This window comes from Aulonocara stuartgranti (assembly GCF_965226115.1).
Source record: "Aulonocara stuartgranti genome assembly, chromosome: 11".
In the NCBI taxonomy this organism is placed as follows: Eukaryota; Metazoa; Chordata; class Actinopteri; order Cichliformes; family Cichlidae; genus Aulonocara; species Aulonocara stuartgranti.
In genome coordinates, this window is record NC_138947.1 from 3,249,943 (window position 1) to 3,271,580 (window position 21,638).

The 21,638-nt window shown below is 41.1% G+C and overlaps 1 protein-coding gene across 9 annotated transcripts in view; it reads left to right on the forward strand.

Moving 5' to 3' along the window:
• gabbr1a (gamma-aminobutyric acid (GABA) B receptor, 1a) overlaps positions 1 to 21,638 on the forward strand; it is a 126,969-nt gene that overhangs the window by 82,557 nt on the left and 22,774 nt on the right. For all 9 annotated transcript variants that reach the window (XM_082553002.1, XM_082553003.1, XM_082553000.1 and 6 more), the window contains 4 exons: positions 1,600 to 1,663; positions 2,445 to 2,522; positions 14,544 to 14,694; positions 20,761 to 20,893. In XM_082553002.1, the coding sequence (XP_082409128.1) occupies positions 1,600 to 1,663; positions 2,445 to 2,522; positions 14,544 to 14,694; positions 20,761 to 20,893 (426 nt within the window). The remainder of the gene's footprint in view (positions 1 to 1,599; positions 1,664 to 2,444; positions 2,523 to 14,543; positions 14,695 to 20,760; positions 20,894 to 21,638) is intronic.

Consider the following 21,638-nt stretch of genomic DNA (forward strand, 5'->3'; position numbering starts at 1 on the left):
CAGAAGCATGAGCATCTAAGAACACGTAGTTGCATGCATCCTTCTGCATAGTGATTACTTTGGTTCCTACAATTGCATAAATTGAAATTGCTTTAAAGTTTGTGGATGTTTTTGTGGATGGGTATGACTTCTGGAAAGAGACATTGCTGCTCAGTTAAATTGTATTTTTTGATGTTTTGAACACCAAGGCGAGCGCAATTTACTCCATTATATCTGAGAGGGAGAGAGAGCCAATGCCTCAAAACTGGACAACTCGCACAAAAACAGTCTGGATGGATACATAGCACAACGGGCTAGGGAAACATGTAAATATGTATGGTGCATGATCACAGAGAAGCTGTGAGGGTCTGTTTTGAGAGACAATCACGTGCTCATGTGGGCAGCTCTGTGCTGGATGATCTGATATCCTCGTGTTGGTGTTGTTCCCAGACCATCATGAAAATGTTGTTCCAGGTTCAACATTGCAAGTGACCAATCACATTGTTGTGACGTTATTCTTTTGCGCGCCAAGCCATTCGTGCATTTATGAAATTCCAATGTTGCAAGGACAATATCAATTCTGCTTACTGTTTATTAAAGGGTTACGGTTAGGGTCAGGGTCCGTTGATCGGCGGACAGAGGCGGTTTCACACAGTTTTTTGTTTTACGCCGCTTTTTCCCGAAGTCGCAAAAGTATGACGTCACAACATTCTGATTGGTCACTTGCAATGTTGATCCTGGACCAACATTTAGTATGATGATCTGGGAACAACACCAACACGAGGATATCAGATCAACCGTTCTGTGCTAGCAGACAAACCACTAAGGAGAGTCGCCTTTGAACTTAGTCTGAAACCTGGAATTTGACAGATGTTGGCTGTCTTTAGCTTGCAGAGATCATGCTTACTTACTTCTTCTAAATTCATTTGTGCTACAGAGCTCTTGTTATGTCTTGTGCCTTTTTTAGTTACACAGTTTGGTTTATTTTGAGCCAAGCTAATAGAAAGATGCACAAGCACATTGCTGTCTGGGCCCTTTGTTGCCGCCACAGACATCCGACAGTCTGGCAGTTGCCCTTGAGAGACGGGCAGAGCTGCAGGTCAAAAACACCTGCAGCTCTGCTTCAACTATTACTTCTAACTACCCTGAAAGATATGCAGGCCACCATTTCTGTCTCAACACAAGTTCAAGAAACAGATTATATGAAGAATATATATCATATCTGCACCCACCCCCCGCCGCTCCTCCTTTGATGCAGTGTCTCACTAAATCGATCTGTTGTCATTGATGGCTGAGCTCTTCTGTATGCTGTTCCGCTCTACATCATATAGCGCTAAATGTACTGTACATTACTACGTGAAGATATAACAATCATTATTTGTCTGCAGCGGCGCTGAACTGAACTTTACCGGTTGCCTGGTTTAAAAGCTGTTTGCATTTCTTGCCCATTTTTCTTCATCTCCGGTCTGTGAGCTGCAGGAGTGGTGTTAATCTCAGCAACCATTGGCAAAAAAAAGAATAATAACAAGTAATATTCCCTAAAATCCAGAATTATGTAGTTAAAAATGAGGCTTTTTATTTGCAATAATGTCAAGTTTCTGCTTTTTGAATGTGTCTCAGGGCCAGGTGGTGTTTGACGCCCAGGGATCCAGGATGGCAATGACTCTTATCGAGCAACTGCAAGGTAAAGCGCTTCTACGCTGTCCTCCCACGTTCAATTATAGTTGCAGAATCTGGACTGAATAATAAATGTCACTCATTGAAGAAAATCATTGCTCAATTTATTCAATGATGCATTGATTGCTGCTTTCAGCGCAGTCCGGAGAAAAGGCTCAGTTTAAGGGGCCCTTTAACTGCACATGTGAACGAGCTGGGTGCAGTGCGGTGTTGACTCGAAGCTTCACTCTAATTGGGCACCAGCCTTCGTTTTAAGCTGTTTCTGGAAATGGCATCCTATTTGTCACCAGTGACTTAATGAGTTTCCCTGCATGGGATAAGGTTGAGGATTATTTTCTACCTCTGTTCTCTTTGGCGTCCTAACGGATGAGAATTTATAATCCTGCCCCTTTCCCCTCGCATTCGGTCTCATATTTCCTGTTGTGGTGTCGGGGTAATTTGACATCCACAATGAGACGACCTGACTCGAATCCCTGAATCACTGTGGGACCTCATCAGTATTCCTGGTCAAGACTGCCACATAAGCGCCTTTTTTTCCCTCTCTTTCTTTTCTCCTTCCACTCCCCTTGGTGCTTCTTTGTTTGTCCACCTTTTCATCCGTCGATTCTTTTGCGTATTCATTATGTGCCTTTTCTTTCTGTATTCACATATTGCACTGCCTAAACGGCAGCGGTATAAATATCAATGTTTATCAGCTCTCTCGAGGAGCAAATTAATTACAGAAGAAGCAATGCTAATTAAACTTCATACCTTTCTTGCTTTCTTGTCTCTGCTTCTCAAACATGTAGGAGGCAGTTATAAGAAGATTGGTTACTATGACAGCTCTCAAGGGAACCTCTCCTGGTTTGGCAATGATGTTTGGATAGGTAAGATGGATTTTACGGCACCGATCGCTCAGCTTCCTGTGTCTGTATTTGTGTCCTGTGTCATGCCGTGAGTCAGCCGGGTTACATGTTTGTGCTTTGACTTCAGACCTCCGCTGCGTGGCTTAATTTAGCCTCCTTTACTGTCTAAATGATGTATAATCACGGTGGATTTTTTTGTAACCACTTGTTTAGATGAAGCTAGTTATTTGGATTCTGACGCTCGCCCTCAAATTAGCCGGCTGCGCACTCACTGTCCAACATGTGTTAAAAGTGTTGGCGCAGCACATGCACTGTAATCAAACAGGCCGGCGTCCTACTGTGAGTTAGCCTGTTTTTCTTAACCTATATTTGTTTCCATGCTGGCAAACTGGCACCATTAAAAGTAAACCAAAGTGGCTTTTCACAGTTACTGCTATTGATGTATGATATTTGTCACTGAATTAAATACATGCCTGAAAAAAATTCAGTTTTAATCCAAGTTTTGGAGTAACAGGGGCATCTGTTCTCTGATTTTAAACCCTTCAGTCGAAGCGCTTTTAAATTTACAAGTTATAAAACACCCCCAATTAAACCAGTGATGACTCCACAGCAAACCATGGTAAGCTGATCTGCTGAGACCTGCAAGTTGACATTTCTTATTCTCGCCTAATCAAAACTGTAAATGAGAGAATAAATAAACCGCCATCAGTCAGAGATGGGACTACAACAACCCATTTTAATAATGTTAGTTGCAGGTGGCCTTGACAGCGTGTGCACTGCGCTCAGAAACCTCCAAAAAACTGTCAGCAGGTTGTAATTGCCTGGTCCAGTAACAGAGACCTTCAGTAATGAAGTGGCCTTGGCATGCATTGCAGGAGATGTTATTATATTATGTGGGCCAGTTTTCAGAACACACCTCATATCTGTCTAATAAGTTAAGGCTCTGTTTGGCATGAGGCAACCAAATGTGGCCCATTTAAAAAAAACAAACAAACACACACACACAACCAAATTGTGCAATAAATTTTCTTGTATATAGAAACTTTTACAGTAATGCATGCACTGTGCACTCAAACATATGCAGTTGTAGAATAATAACATGTACACATTCTGCTTTAAAGAGCAATGCTAATCCAGTAAACCACAACAATACAACCTCTGACAGTAAGAGGGAATAAACTTGATTTTCTTGTTCCAGTGCAATGTTCTCCTAGGAAAACTTCAGGCACTCGTGGGGTTTTTCATTTAGAAATATAATAAATCTAAAGATTTTTGCAGACCCTGCGGTGGCATTATCCTCCCCGCAGCGTGACAGTGTGCCACGCCACACCACCCCACAAAAACAGCTTGAAAAGGCTCAAAGATCACATCACAGATCCCAAGGTGTTGACCTAGCTTCCAAACTCCCCAAATCCGATTAAGCATCCCAAAACAACCTTGCTACCCATAAACCCCAAAGGCACTGCCGCCATTTTCCTGGTATCAGAAACCACAGGCGTCCCATGTGAGTGCCCCTTTGGGTCAGGTTTTTTTTTTTTATAACATAAGGAGGACCTAAACAAGATTAGCACATGCATTGGAGCTTTTGTGTGTGAGCAGAGTAGCAGTGGAGGTCTACACAATATTAACAAGAAAATGCTGTGGAAGTTGCACAGCAGTCTCTCCACTTAATAATTTTTGTGATTAATATTTTTCTGATGAAGAATTAAAGGGTGCCACCTTAGTGCTGAATTGGACCGAGTTACTGAAAACTAAAACTGTGAAAATATGCACTTTTCCAGTTTGATGTACATATAGTTCAGTTTGACAGTTTAATTTATGGGATGCTGTAGCGACGGTCCTCCGGGCCTTATTTCAACATTTTGTCCTTGCTGACACTCAGAGCTCCAAGCTCGTGTAATCCCTGGAGGTGGAAGAGTTTTAGCCGATAAAAGAGGGAGGATGGATTTTTTTAAAGTTAATTGCTGCAGTCGAGGGGTTTCACAGTGCTGCAATGGCCTCCATACACTGTGCATCGCAGCTCAGTTGTTCATCTCTTTGCCTGATCTTAGCTTAGCTTGCCTCGCTAACCAACCAAGTTTTTTTTTTTTTTTTTTTTTTTTTTTACATCTTTCTTCTGCATAAAGAAGCTCGAACTCAAGCCAAAAAGCCCGAACCTGTGCTTTAACTCCTGCTGCCCATACTTGAGTTTACTGTGAAAACCTATTAGCGATGATTTGCCTCAGACACCAAGACGAGTACTCTGGATGTTTACTGGCCCGTCTCTCCCTGAGGAGGTGACATACTTGTGCCTGGACAGAGTGTGCCACTAATCAATCCTGCACGCCAAGGCAGCCCACAGAGGGATGCCTTTTTTTAGGCTTTTAAGGAAATGATCTGTTGCCAGGGCTTAACTGAACCCAGAAGAGGTAAAGTTTCCAGGTCAGTATCAGCATCCAGGGACAGGTGACCTGTTTGCTTGTAGGCGACATGTTTTTCCATCAGGCCGGCTTCCAGCTCTTTAGTTTGGCTTGTTGCAACGTGACAGGCTTGATGTCAGTCTAGTTAGAAGCCGCTGATGTGAAACTGACATGTTGTCCAGAGTGTCAGAGGTGAGTTTTGTTTGCTTTTTTAAATGAGCTTCTTCTTTTCTGTTTACCAAATAAAGACACATCCAGCTGACATCTACTTGTTGAGAGGAAATGAGTAATTTCCTGCTTTCTGGAGCTGACTCAGTTCGGGGAAGTTTTCTTCTTGACAGCTGGGGTGGAGGGGATGGGGGAAGGGCGTGCTTGATGTACTGACAGGGTGGAGTAAACAGCGCGGTTTTTAACTTAACCCCTGCGCTTGTTTTCCTTTGTGCTTACCACGCCCCTCCTCGCGTCGCTTTCTCACTCTCTGCACGGTCGCCCTAACAACCACTTTTTAGCTCAGCTCTTGTTCTGATCGCTGTGGCAACTGTTACAGAGCTGGGTCTCCATGGCAACTTCCCGTCCTGATTCCCTGATCAAGGACGGAGGAGGGCTTAGATGCTGCAAACACGCTGACTGAATGGACAGTTGACACATATACGCCGTGCACCTACTCAGAGCTGTAATTACTACGACTGTACATTCATTCAGACACGTACATGGCTTTCCACATTCTGGAATTTTAAATATTCCATATTTAAAGTTGACCTTTTATGGTCATTTTCAGGCCTATGGCTTTACTTAGAATCTACTGCAGCACTAATTCATCGCAATCCTTACTCATCTCATACTGGAGATGAATAAGGATCATGCACTGAAATCTGAAACAAGCTTCTGCGAGGTGACCGTATTAGGGATATATGCTCTCAGTGACATCATACAGAGCCAAGCGTAGAAAAAGTGTGTGAAACGGAGCATCAATCTGAAGTGTTAGCTTTTCACCTCAGAGATTATGTGGGAAATTACAACAGTTCCACTTCAAAAAAAATATTATAATTATAGCTATAGGAGCTGCAGTAAGCTCAGTTCTTTCTTACACCCCTGCCAGATCTTTTTTGTTTTCAAGCTTGTGGTCTTCAGTTTTTAGCAAGGTCATTCTAGAGTCTCCCAACCCCACAGTCATCATGGGAGGAGTATTTTAATTATAAAGTGTGTTGGATATTTACTGTCTATAACAGAAATATGTGAAGGTGTGTTGAGGTGTCGAGGGAAAAGCAGCTGGGTGAATGTAGAGTTGCTAAAGCATTCTGAGCCTTGCAAACCAAAAATAAAAATTTAAAACAAAGGAAGTGCAAAGATGATGTAACTACTGTAATATTCTCTCTTTGTGAAACTTTAACAAGCCGGCAGCGAAGCTGGCAGCGTATGGCACGTGTCATACTTCCATATATCACAAAAACACAGCTGCACTTCACACATAGTGAGTGTAACATGTACAGCATTGGTGATGTATGTTTGGTTTCAAATGACAAAATTGGACAGAAACTGTGCGCTTTATCAGATTGTGCCTTTAGGAAACACGGACAGAGAGAAAATATTTCTGAATTTTTCACATCCATGTTCTCTTGACTCGTATAAATTGTTGATGCTTCTTTTTAAAGAAGCAACGATGGCAGATTAATTCATTTGCAGATTATTTACTGACTTGAATGATTCATTATTCAACAAGTATACTGTTTCATGTTGCACTGCAAATCTGTGCATTCAAGATGTAAAGTACATGTTTAACATTTTTACTTGATTATGAGAACAGATGATGTTTTTCCTTTCAAACTACTAAACTGTTTATCTGTTAAGGACTAAATGTTGCACTGTTTCAACAGACTTTAGGCTCTTCAGTGCTTTTGTGCAGAATTTTTGTCGCCACCATCAAATCTGTTGCTAGGAGTTGCTTAAAGGTCATCATCCGATATTGGGTACATATGAACAGAAGCATCAGTGATCCCGTTTATTTTAAATTTCCCTTTAATGTGTCTGTTGTGGCTTTGTGAGTCACGCTGTTTTGGAGGGGATTTCTTATTTAACAGTGTTGCATTTTGTTTGTGTTGAAGATACAAATTTCTATTCAGTTTTTACTTTACCACATGAATAGACTGCTGGTCCTGCTGGATTTGATCCATGTGGAGAGTAATTTTGCCAGTGGAGATCTTAATCAGAAGTCTACACATAAATTTAGCTGAACTTGTGTAATCACATGAAGATTAATTGAGGAATATGGATGGACTGCAGGTATCCTGAATGAAGATCCCTAATGTCCCAGTTTCTCCTCATCCTTTCATCTCACTCAAGCACACAGTTTGATTGATGTACAAATCAGTCAGGACCACTATAGTCAAAATAAGATGTTTGTTTCCATCTGCTGTAAATTATGTTTGACTAAATGTCTGCGAGAGCAGCAGCAAGACATCAGCGCAGAGCAGAGGAGGCATCAGTAACATCAGATGTGACGGTGATTAAGAGGAGCTTGTAGACTCACAGCAGCTGTAGACCTTATGTGAAATTAGCCTGTTGGATGTGTAGACGGGTATCAGCTGTGTAATCAGCTTATGTGGGCTGGTATTGAGATCAGATCTCTGCGGGCCGACTGATCAATTGTGTTAAAGAGAGAGCTGAACCTGAACGTTAAACTTTTGATTTTGTGATCGATTTACACTCCTACCCTCACCCACGGCCACGAGCTGTGTGTAGTGACCAATGAAAAAAAGAAGCAGGTACAAGCTGAGGAAATGAGCTTCCTATAGAAGCTTGTTTAGAGTGAGAAGCTCAGTCGTTTAATGAAGACACTCCTCCATTAAAAGGAGCCAGATTCGTTGGCTTAAGCATCCTGCTGTGGTTCCTCCTTGGCACTTTGTAGTGTAGAGGTGACTCGGGCATGTCTAAGTGAGGTGAAAGATTATGTGTCCGGGCTGGCTTGAGGCCACCTTATTATCTCCATGGCCGACTGAGTAGATTGATTTCTAACTACTTAAAAAAACAAAACCCTTTATTTCCTCTGGTTTTCCTGCCATACCTCTTTAATTTAACTTGGCACACTGTCTTATATTGTCATTCTACTGTCAGATGTCACCAGACACGAGCTGGCTATGTGACTGCAGTGACAAGCATCTAAACACAGCATGATTGGCTCTCTGACACTCTGCGACCCCCAAGGGGATGACACTCTGACACTTCCCTCTGACATCTGACACATCAGCTTCATGCAGCGCTGACACTCCCGCCCTGTTTCCTCTCTGACATGAACACACACACCGTCTCCCTCTGTTTTTCTCTCTCTGTGTGTGCCTAAATGCACCCTGGCACTCGTACGCGGCCTCTTCACTATGTTCTCTCATACTTACTCTATCGATCTGCATGCATGTGAATAATTAGACTTAAATTCGCATAAGCATCCTCACACACACACGCTAACACACATCTGCAGGCAGTCTCGGATTTAGGCAGACAGATAGTCAGAGGCTGTTGAGTGTAAAACGAGGCTCCCTGTCCATCTGCCCCTCTTTGAACTCTCCTCACAGAGGAATTCTTCTGGTTTAAAGCTACACAAGCATGAATAATTTGGTCGTTGGTCCACTCGATAAAACCCTAAAGCTTCAACTCTTAATTAACAAAGTTGTCTTCTTGCTCAGTACATTACTTTACAGTATGGTAATTACTGAAACACACATTCAAGCACAAATCGGTGGTTCGTGGCTGTGTGTTTCACAGCATGCTGTTCAACCGTGTCAGAAATTAAAAGCGTTACTAGTTGTTCCAAAGGGCAGAAATCACTGTCATAAGGAGGAGAGAGACTTTGATTAAATTAGGATACCAAGGCACGTTTTCAAACAGTCAGTGTGTTTCAGTTGGCTGCACATGGCAGATATCGCTGGATCCAGAAAGAAAAGAGAAGCCTGCTTTCTTGTGTTGAAGTTGGTGTGAATGAATGTCGCGCTGCAGGTTTTAGGAGGCTGATGAAAGGCTCAGAAAACAGTCATTTAATCTTAAATGTGCAGTCAGTCATTTTTTGTGGTTATTTAATAGAGTAAAAAGCAGATATTCTACTCATAAATATACATAGATTAGTGTATAATTGTCTTCCAGCAAACTGATGCGTTCTCATAAACTCATAATTAATCCATTAAAAGTAAATAGGAGCGCATAAATAGGGACATTTAAATCATCCCTGCACCTTCAGACTCAACATATGAAGTATTACACCCGTGTTTTATCCTCTTCATGTCACATCATCCTGTTCCTCCTCACCCCAAACCTCAAAAGTAAAGTCAGGTTTCTAACATGGAAAAACACGCTTATTTATTCCTAATATTCTAGCGACCCCCCAACTCTGGACAGCTGACAAAATCCAGCTGAACAACACCAACATCTGGTTATAAGCTAACATTATGCAGTGGCCCTGTAGCCCCTTTTGCACAATTATGATTTTTATATCTTGAAGGTAAAATTCTAACAAAACAGATTCTATCTTTGATTTATTTCATTGCTTAATGTGTTTGAGATGGATGTGTGTTTCAGTTTTCAGTTTTATTTGTCATATGCAAGTTAGCCCAGGGTCAACATTGCAATGAAATGTGTTTGACGAGCAGCAGTCACTCAGCAGCATGATACAGTAGGAGAAAATATAATAAAATAAAATAATAAAAAAAATAGAAAAATAGCAAGGAGCAAAATATTAGAGAGACATGGTAAAAGAGAAAAGACGACTAAATATATATGTATCTATAAATATAAATATATGTACACTAGTGATTAAATAAGAAAATCTTGAAAAGAAATATGACGGGAGGGCAGATGGGATATTGCACAGGAATGAGCAGCAGAAAATTACAGTATTGCACTTTTAAATATAAATATCAATAACAATAAAGTGAAGTGACCAGTGCAGATTATACAGAGTACTTGTGAAGCTGCAGGGTAGCTTCGGAGTGCGTCCTGTGGTGTGTGTGTGTTTAAGTGTTGTGTGTGGTCACATATGCATATATAAATTAGAAGGCAGATCATTGATAACAGCGGCACCGGTCGGTAAGTATTCTTTTTGGTGTGAAGGCAGTTTGTGAAATAATCAGTCTTGTTTATTTTTCTTCCTCAACATGATTTGTCAAAGATTATTTCATGTATCTGAGCACAACCTTTGCTATCTGTTCTTTCATCTTCTGATTTGTGTCCATATATGTAAAATCAATATGTTCTGGATTGGATTTAGATTAGAGGGGCTGGAGGGATGTTCATGTTCCTTCATGATGTCATAGGTTACTGATTGCTTGGCCATTAACACCAGTGCGGGAAAAGATGCTGGTTTGGATTTAAATACAGTTGTTGTCTTTCAAAGCTTTGCTGACACACACACACTTTCTCTAGACAAAATACATGCTTCAAATATACTTCCTATTGAAACCCATTACTGGAAAAACTGTGTTAACTGGCATGACAGAATGTGACACTGTGTGACCATTAACCCCAAAAAATAGATACTGAAGAGAGAAGCATCCCTGTCTACTGGTATCATATAAATAAAACTGAATAGAGCTGTAGGTGGAAAAAAGTAGAGCAAGTGCCGACGTGTCCTTCCTCCAGGGATAAAAAGAAATAAATAAAAATGACACACTTTTCCAGCAGTTCGACATTTTCAACATCTAGAGTGATTATTTCTTAGAAGCTCGGTTATCCCGTCTTTATTTTTAGGATAATGCTGATTTTTATATCAGCTTTTCTTTTTAAAACACCATTAACTTTTACATTTTGGAGATGAGCTAAATCACAAAATGAAAAATCTGGTGAGTACAGACGAGAATGAGACGCTATCACGTAGCACTGTCTGCTCCACTGGCAGTAAAAGCTCAGACTGAGCACAAACTCAGATGTAGTACTCTATTTTCTAAACTGTCTCCTTGAAAGATCCATTATCACCACTACCCTAAGAACATATAACCTGTAACCACACCTATTCACACTTTTACAGGGAGGGGGAGGGTAATAGCCGACCTCTTGAGGTATCAATCTCCTGACTGAGGACAGCGCTGCTGGGCTTTCTGTCACTTTTTTAAATAATGGCTGGATTTCTTTCTGAATTTGAACCTGGACACATTTTTTTTTCTGCCACAAGTTTCACTTTAGACTTTATTTACGCGATGGACGTCGACATAATGATGCCAGCCCATTGGTTGGTGGACTTTACACTGTAGCACTTGATGAACTTTTTGAGTCCAGACGGTGTAATATTTAGATGAGAGGGTGGAGTGCTAGCTATCAGCTAACACCAGTGAGCTTGGTTAGCTTCTATGTATGTAACGCTCAGACATGCACAGCTAATTAGAGAGAAACTACAAGAAATGAACCAACCACAACTGAAACACAAACTTCCTAGATGGTCTGCATCTCACTGTATTTTATATTGTTTGTCGAATGATTTGATGCAGAGTTGGACCAAAGCTGGTTTACTAACTCGCTTTGCTGTGTATCGTGGCTCACTTCTCCTTCAGTAACTACTTCACTGCACCCACATTCCCCCTTTTTGTGGATGACTAAGTAAGGTGACCGCAGCTAGCAGCGTTTTTCTTGCTGTTGCGGCAACTTCTCTGACATACTTTCCACTTCAATCCCGCTAAGTCACACTGAGTCACTCACACAGGTGCAGTGAAGCTGTGGTTACTGGGTCGAGCGAAGCACTGGTGAAGGAATTATTTTGAACTTAATTGGCATTCTGTTGTCGTCTCTGTCGACTCTCCTCGGCTCTGTTTCCTGAGCAAATGCTAGCTCCTCTGTGGCCTCCACTGTTACTCACTGGTGTTTGTTGCTGGTCTAATGAAGTCAGTGCTGTTTGGTGCTCTTATCATCATGATATTTGATTTAAATGGTGTGCTGCATGTTAGAAAGTTAACCATGGTTTCTGACTGAGACTATGAATGCTTTTGGCCATGAACAATGAAAATGTGATAAGATAACCTTTTCACAACAAGGTCCGGTGCACTGACCATCAAAAAACTGGACTGACTCATTTAAAAACTGGAATCTATCCACACACCCCAGAACTGTTTATCTGTATGTGATTTTCAATACTGCAAAGTTGGGCATTTTAACATGCATGTCTATGGGGACTGACTTGTATTTTGTGCCATTGCCAAACGGCCATTAGAGGAACTGCAGTTTTTGGCACTTCCACACACAGCAGCACATATGATTACGTGGCATGTCGAGTCATGACTACCTGAACAATGAAAGAACTTTTCTATCAGCACCAAGTGACATGCTTGAGACTGAGAGTCTTTTTTCAAGAAAACACAGCATGTTTTGGGGGGGTTTTCAGGGTTTTTCAGTGATGGACAGATATTGAGATTGTGGCCTCCATGATTTTCTTCCATGATTTGTTTTCATGGTCTGATCTAGAAAAATGCATTTAGCTCAAAATATTATTCAACTAGTTCAAAAATACTCACCTGAATAAATGACAGGTGGACAAAAATGTTTTCAAAGTATAAATTATAACCACACAATCTCACTACCTCACACTGACACTGTAAGTTAATTAGATCATGCACATTCATACCTCGGGGGGAATTTAAAAGCATCACGCCACCAACTGCATGACGTCGGACTGTGGGAGGAAGTCAGGCAGCGAGAACGCGCTAACTCCACACAGAAAGGCCTCGGCCAGACGCTGGATTTAAACCAGGAACCTTCTTGCTTCGGAAGTGCTAAACATCGTGCTGCCATGCAGCTCTTGGTGTGGAGGTTATAATTTATAATGTATGCTTTAAAAAAAGAAAAGCATTATTAAAAGCTTTAAGCTGTCTTATCGTGGTATTCTTTTACCTGTTGTCACTATTCCAACTGATGATGATGTTTTTGACCACAATCATCAGTCTCTGCAACATCTGTGCACCTGTCAGGTTTTCAGAATGCTGACGTGGTACATCGTATTGGGACAAAGTTTCACCAGTGGCACTTTAAACTGCTTCATCCTAATTTAAGTATGGCTTTCTGACCTTATTTAAATGCCCATCAGACACTCAGGATTCATGTTATTCATGTTTAAACATTTCACCTGCTTCTAGACTCCTTTAAATAAGAGAAGGAGAGAGAGAGAGAACAAAGGAGCAGTTTGTGAGAGCGAGTGAGCATGAAGGCAGAGATGATACTTCACTTTAGATACTGCTGCATTATTGAATGTAATTTTGTGTTTAAGAACAAATCTTTTAACACTGAATGTTGAATCACGGTTCTTCTCCTGCTCTCTTTCACCCTTTTCTGTAACTACTGAATCTATCTAATAAAGATAGAAAGTCTTTAAAAATGCATCGAATCAGCCTGAGAAGCTTCAGTGACTCAGTCATTATGAAAAGTTATCAGGAGTTATGGTTTCTACTTAACAACACTAAATGGTACTTTAATTATTAGATTCTTAATGCTGCTCGAGCAGTTTGTGCAGTCGTGTATTGAGACATTCATTCATGTTTAGCGAGGATGTGTAGAACCGCTGCTTTGGTTGCCATTGTCTTGGCTTCCGTTGCAAATATAAGGAACCGTGGATTTGCTTTTAACCAGGATATTTGCTCCGATGCACACATAGAACAAGAAGTCTCTGTTAGTCAGGCATCTGAAATTGAAATGAACTGTGCAATCATCACCGGCACTGACTGGTCATGTTCACAGAATAAAAGCAGGAAGGGCAGTGGAATAGCAATGAGCGGTTATTTCCCAGCCAATTAAACAAATGACTGTTTTCATGATTAATGGACTCATTGTTTAATCTTTAAAATGACACAATTATGAGAGAAGGCTCTTTCATCTAAACATGTCTAATCATCACATTTAAGAAGCTGGAATCAGCAAAAATATAGTTGTTATGAGGGGGTAGCTATGGAAACAGGCAAGTTTTAAGCATGTTTCTTGTGACATCACTCACTTTTCAGGTAAGAGTTTTTTACTTTAAAGTCAAGCATGTAAATACACCAAAGTACAAATCGTTACAGTAGTTATACAATAAATAATTGGGAAGCGTATCTGTAACCGGAAGGTCGCCAGTTCGATCCCCGGGCTCTCTGTCCTGGTCAAGACACTTCACCTACTGACTACTGGTGATGGCCAGAGGGGCCGATGGCGCGATATGGCAGCCTGGCTTCTGTCAGTCTGCCCCAGGGCATCTGTGGCTACACTTGTAGCTTGCCTCCACCAGTGTGTGAATGTGAGAGTGAATGAATAGTGGCATTGTAAAGCGCTTTGGGTGCCTTGAAAAGCGCTATATAAATGCAATCCATTATTATTATTATTATTTATGAGGTTGAAGTTTTTCCCATCAATGCTTTTTGGGATGTAACTGCCTGTGAAAAGTATTAAAAGAAGTATTAAGCTACATATTTAGGAGCTGTTGTTAAAGAGTTACATCTAACATATAAAGAACATCGTATCATCATCCTTAAAGTGCTCTGGATGACAGTACAACCCAGTGCGGCCCTCACCCAGTTGCCAAGGGTAATTATTTGAAGCTGTGAGTAAAGGAGGTCTTTAAAGGTTATTGTCTCATTAATGGGATGTTGGGAGTATCCGAGCAGTAGAAGCATTTTCCCTCCCTTTATTTCTTTTCTCTCTCTCTGTTCAGGTGCTGGGCCTCCGGCCGATCGGACAGTGGTGATTGACGAATACAGGTACCTGTCTCAAAAGCTGTTTGCAGCCGTGTCCGTCTTCGCCGGCCTCGGCATCCTGCTCGGCATCGTCTGTCTAACCTTCAACATCTATAACGGGAATGTCCGGTGAGTCCTCGAACACTCGACATCCACATAGCCTGAAATATTCTCCCCTCGTAGTCTTCGCTTATTATTTTGCATTCACTGTCGTTCTGTCTATCTTGCTTTGAGTTTTTTTGGAGAGGTCATTGTATAAGCTGCTTCTCCTGCACAAGCCTTTTACTTGTTTACTTTGGATTCAAGTGTGTGTCAGTGAAAGTGTGTTTGAATATAAATGAGTGCCTTTGTGAGCACACCAGACATTTTTAAATAACTGTATGTTTTACTCTAAAACTCAACAGAAAAATTATGCTCCAACAATTTTGAGACTTAATTCGATTTTTAAATAAATCCAAAATGTTATAGTGTCAGCTTTTCAAGTGTAGTAATTATTTTGTTTTCATGCTTTACTTAATTAATTGTTTTTAGGTTTTAAAGACTGTTAATGCCACAAAGTTTGGATCTTGAAATTAGCTGTGGTTAAGTCACGCAAGGAAAATCTTCCTTTTAAGATGGAGTTACAGGTGAAATGGTCAAACAGCCGAAACTAATGAGGACCGACAGAGTCATGTCTCAAAGATTCAAGAGACAGCTTTGTTACACAAAAGTCAACCTCCTGCTGCTCACAGAGACCTCATCACTCACTGTGTTTGCACTCCAAGCGTGACTTTGAGTTTTTCTTGGATTTAAAACAGAGCTCAAAATAATTCTCAGAGATCTTCTTCTCCTTTGAGGTTAATGTAAATGAATGGCATGCTGTGTCTCCAGTTTGGGCATGGCTTTTTTTGCTATCTTGCTGCTGGTTTCATTGTCACAGCTTAAACGTAGCTCTAGAGCAAATGCAAATAAATTCACTTTAAAAAAAACTGCCTTTTGAACTAGGATTTATGAGCTTAATACATGTCTGTGAAGCCAGTGGAGGATATCTCTGAGGTCTCTTTAACATAGTATTTTTATGTTTGACCTGGGTCAAAGTGATTTACAGTCCCACAAGTCCACAAGCTTATCAGGAGATTTACTTATTTATTTTTTTCTTTGGAAAGCTGGAGAGGTTTGTTCTTCTGAGGATCTCTGGCTGACTCGAGTGTGCCAATCAGGCCCTCCTCCACCTTTGATTATATTTCAAAGACAATTTCACCACGGGCTGCTTTCAGCAGCCAAAACAGTGCGAGTCAGATCAAATCAAATATATTCAGTAAGATGTTTTCACAAAACAGGTTTGCACCAGCTGCCTTGTTAGGAGACAAAACTCCAAAATCAATCCACCTTAAAACAACGAATGAGTCAAAAGCAATCACAGACGAGAAATCCAACGAACTGAATCTGACACGTCTGACCTTTCGATGTCTCAGCTGCAGCTACAATAAAGTTCAGCAAATGTTTGACCTTCCAGGTGATTTCACACCTGTAGTTCAGTTAATTTGGTTCGCCTCAAACGGAGAAACAGATGTTTGCTCTTCAGCTGCGTTTATAGAGCAGGAAAAAGTGACTCAGATCTGGGTTTTTTCACTGAGCTGAATTTTAGAGCGTACAAAAACCACAAACAACAAACATGAGCTGCAATAATGCCATATAAACACCTGGGGAGTGAAGTGCTCAGCGCATCATGGGAAGTCCCCCAAAAGCACATCCATCTAGCGGCATGACTAAAGGATGGTTCAAGGTCGCCTGATCCACCCCCCAACTATAAGCTTTTTTTTTAAAAAAAAGGGACATTTTGAAGCCTGCTCTTAAAAGCAGAGGGTGTCTGTCTCCTGAACCTGAACTGGGAGTCGGTTGCACAGGAGAGGGACCTGGAAGCTGAAGGCTCTGCCTCCCATTTTAATTTGAGAAACTCTAAGAACACAAGTAGACCTGCAGTCTGAGAGCAAAGTGCTCTATTAGGATAAAATGGTACTATGAAGTTATGATGTTGGCTAATCATTCAGCACTTTGAGCACAAGGAGAAGGAATTCAATTTAACAGTAAGCCAATAAAGAGAAGCTAATAAACGAGACGTATAATCTCTCTTTCAGTTCAGCTCCTAGGACCACTGGATAATAAGGAATTACACTAGTCCAGCCTTCCCAAATGCAGAGTGGTGTGAACAGCACAGATCACATGGACTCATTCCATTCAGACCATTTAGATGTGCATCTTTAATCTGAGCAGTCAAAATGGACTTTATGTGATCAGCCATGAGAATCCCGTGGAGGCACTTACATGTATAGTTAACATCTTCATCCCTGAAACACCCTGTACTGGCTTCAAGCAATATTTGTTACGAGAGAAAAAAACCAGAACCATTTTTCAAAGGTCAAAGAGGCCATCTTATAAACATGGATGTAGTATTTGCCATGCTTTATTTCTGTTGCTTCAAATAAAGCTGCAAAGCATTCAGAGTTTGGGCGAAATTATAGTTTAAGATAGTTTAAAGCACCGGTCCCCAACCTTTTTTGCACCACGGACCGGTTTATGCCCGACAATATTTTCACAGACCGGCCTTTAAGGTGTCGCGGATAAAAACAACAAAATAAAACCAGTACCGGTACCAAAAAAAAGAAGATTTATTCATAACACACGTGAAAAGACCCAGGAAAACCGAGTAAACGATAAAAACGATAACAAAATAACTGAAAACCGATAAAAACCCTGAAAAGCAGACATTTCGCACCTGGGCCTCAACTCTCGCGGCCCGGTACCAAATGACTCACGGACCAGTACCGGTCCGAGACCCGGGGGTTGGGGACCACTGGTTTAAAGGACATAGGTCTTAAAGCTGAAGCGCCTGCATTCTTTTTCATATATTCCACCCTGGCTGAAAAAAGCTTCCAGTAGAATCGAGAGAGAACAGCCCTCAGCTCATTGACTCTTTGACCTCAGTAAACACTTGGCTGATGACTTTATGCGCTCAATCGCAACTTTCAGGATATAAAAAAATCAACATGGAGTACATTTTATAACGCTTTGGTAATTATTACAGTCAGGAAGGAGAATTAGCCAATGAGCTTCCTGCATCCTTGGTCTCACAGTCAGATCCATCTGTTGTCATGTTTGGTTTTGAAATACAGTCAGATTAAAGTTTATTCTCAGACTCAGTGTCACAGTGGCTGCACACATTTTTATATATAGTGTATGTTCCAATAACTTACTGCTGTGAGGTTGGCATGTACTTGGTAGTTTACAGTTTTCACCTGAAGTAAAGTCATTATTGTGTTTTCTGGAACCTTTCAAACATCGTCCAACGAACTGATTCTGCTTTCAGGAAAGAGACTGAAAAGCTACTGATTTTCAGTGTTTTCTTGCTCTGAGCACCACAAGGCAAATACAATTTATTTCCATTACATTCATCGGAAGGCAGACATCTCTACACGATCTCCAATACTGGGAAACACAGCACTACAGGCAACAGGAAAAATACTTATATTTGATTAGTGGTTAACATTTCTTGTAAGGGATTTGCATCCTGAAACCCTGGATATTTGTTCTGGCCCAGTTCTGGTTGGCACAGGCTTTTTTTAAGCAAACGACAAAGTCATACTGACTCATTAAATGGGTAATTTTGCATTAGCGCAGGATACAGAAACCAAATTGTGGTGACTGACAGCAGGCTGTGCAGCACTCTAATGCTTCTGATCTATATATTTATGCTCCCTGGTGTCACATACATCACATACTGTTATCGTGTGAGAGCAGTCATGCAGAGATAAAAATCGAGCACAGAAGGGGAAAAAAATGACAGTTTTTCTTCCAACACTGGCCTCAATCAATCATAATTCAAAGCAGCAGTTCAACGCTGTGCATAATAAAAGGAGAAAGCAACACTTCATGTCAGAGAATAACCCCCGCAGCACCTCATACGTCAATGGTATATAACAGACTGAAAGGTTACTTCAGATGTTCTAGCATTCGTTAGCGAGTCAGAGAGTGTACATGTGAATGTATGTTTGTATGCGCTCTACATGAGTGTGGAGCTGTGCTGTAAATAAGCAGTGCGGCCCCCCGGGGATGTGCAAGGGCAGGTCAATGGGATAAAAGAGTCAAACGTGCACACTCTGCTGCAGGAGATCGGCAGCCTGAGCAGAATATATTAAAAACTCTTAAATTGAAACTAAATCTCTTCTTGGGAACATTATAATGCTGAGAAGGTCCCTGGAGGAATTTAAATAAACACATTGTCTTGAACAGAGAGAAATCACTGTGCCTGTTTTTTCTTCTTGATTGTCCATTTAGCTCCTGTCTCTTCTCCCACACTCACTATCGTTTTTAAATATGACTGCTGCAGCTGCAGTGCAGAGGCAAAACTTTCATCTGATTTTTCAAAGCAGGGTGTAGACCACGGAGAGCTTAAAGACACTGTGCAGCTTCCAGAAAACTATTGTTATTAGTCGTATTCAGCAGTGTTGCCTGCATTTGGGTGCAGCTTATGCTCACATGCAGTGTGTGTGCTAGCACCGATTACACTATCCTACTCTTAGGCTCCACTGTTTTATATTGACTACTGGATGCCATGTATGTTGTATAACTGGGAAACCAACAAATGCAGAAATGGTAAAAAGAAAGTACTCCAGGTTTTTCATACCATAATAAAAGTCATGTGGTCCTTAGCAGGTCTTAAAATGAGGTAAATCCAGCCTCAGATCCACTACAAAGTACACATGTACTGCTTCCATAGGAATTCTGATAATCAAATTACATGTATAGAAACCCCAGTGAAGAACGAGTCAGTCCACAGGCTTATGGAGGCGACCAAGAGAACCTTTTTAATTCAGTTAAATTATTTTGTAGCACCAAAGCACAACAGCAGTTGGCTGAAACCTCCTAGGACCTGGCGTCTACACATGCAGACATCACATTCTGGGTTGTCTAGACCACACTACTAAATTTTGCTCTACAAGGGCCTGATATACACTTACGAGGACATTATGCTGCCACTGTTCTATCAAAATTTAAAACGAATGAGCTCATATGTGGATATCAGGCCCTTGGAGCGCAAAATTTGGTAAAAAGATAATTCTTTGTTTTTACATTCATCAGGTCCCAATCAGCCGAAATAGCAAAGAGACATTAAATATGCATGTCATGAAAGAGTTCGGGTCTTAGGAGGTTATTGTACTTTATATTGTAAGGTACAAGACCCTACAGTAATACAAAGAAAACCCCATCAATCAAACAATCCCTTTTGAGCAAGCACATGGCAACAGTGGGAAGGAAAAACTCCCTTTTAACAGGAAGAAACATCCAGCGGAACCAGGCTCAGAGATGGGCGGCCGTCTGCCGTGACCGGTAGGGGGCGAGGGGAGGAAGACGGGACAAAAGCCATGCTGTGGAGGGAAGATCTGAGTTTTTAAGCTGAACAGTCTGTTCACACACTGGCAATAAAAAGTGTTTACTTCATGAAAGAGAGGTAAATAGTGCACCTCCACGGGGAATGTTTGCTACTGTGGCAAATGTTAAACTCTGTTTAGAAGGTTATTGAATTAAATCCCCTCAACTAAATCAGACAGTACTCAACTGTTAGATTTTTACAGGTATCTGTGATCCCTAGGAAGTGAGTCATTCTCTCTTTGGCAATCTTTCCTGTGAAGATACAGCAAGAAAACACCCTGACCTTTTGTGTTTGTGTGTTTGTGATAAAAACCTCTACAAAGCAGACTAATGATTTTTCCTGTATTTTATCCATCTAATGCCGTGCACACAACAAATAACCTTTTTTTCTTTGTGGCTGTATGGTGAAAAAATGCCTCACCTAAAATTGTCCTCTTGCACTGCTCACAGAAGATAGGATGTCGCCTTCTGTCTGCACTAATTAGACTAATGAGTGCCAATCACACATCAAAGGAGATGCCCGGGGAGGAAGAGTGTTTCTATATTTGGACCTTCTCAGTGTGATGAACACGCCAGGAGACCGTCCAAACAAGCAAATCAGGATGATAACATTTTAATTTAAAAAAACCTACAAAAAAAAGGATGAGCTTTCTTGGAGCTCGCAACAAAACAATTATCGCCTGCTTACAAATTCATTGAATCTACCTTTAAGCTGAAACATGTTTTTTCTTATTGTGTTTTTTTTCTCTTTATTTGTGTTCCTGTGTGAATCTGTTACAATTTCAGGTACATCCAGAACTCACAGCCCTACCTGAACAACATGACAGCGGTGGGCTGCATGATGGCGCTCGCTGCTGTGTTCCCACTGGGGATTGATGGTCACCATGTCCAGAAGTCTCAGTTCCCCGTCGTCTGCCAGGTAACAAAGAAAACGACACAGGGAGGGAAGGGCAAGTAGTAGCCAGAAGTGAAGAGGAGTAATCGTGTTATTGTAGCTACAAATATATTTTTCTAGTGATGTGATACCAGTAGCTGAGAACTTGATAAGCATCAACAAGACACATTATTGGACTGAAAAATGAGGCCAAAAACTTTCTTGAGTGGCTCCAAAAGTAAAACAATCCTCATGGACTTTAAATGCCCAACTTTATATCAGAAGTGCACAAAAGTAGCTCAGGACTCTATAGTTAATTTACAGCTTCATAACTGTATGTGTGAGGGGTGCAGGGGATATATATTTTTAATGTTCCTTTTATTAAGGCTTAAAGTTCACGTGTGCTTTGACAGACGGGTCGATGTTTCCTCTAGAAGCTGTTACACTTCTCCTCAGCTCACTGGAGTTGCAGGATTGAAGTGTTTGAGGGTGCTTTGCATTGTTGCTTCTTTTTAGAGCAGACCAGTAATTTGGGTTGCCGTGCGTGTAATTTTTAATAACAGAGCTTCCAAGAATGTGCTCTATTTTTGGTGAGTGAAATTCTGTTTTAATGTGTGATACTTTTCCAGGTGATGTACTCAGGGAGGAGTGAAAAGTGAAACCAACATGAAGTGGTTTTTTTCTTCAGGCCCTGTGTGTTCTTGTTAAAAAGGGGGGAAAAAAATCACTCATCTTCCTCACAAAATGAACTGAGTCTCACCTCCTTCAGTCAGAGACATCGATAGAGGAA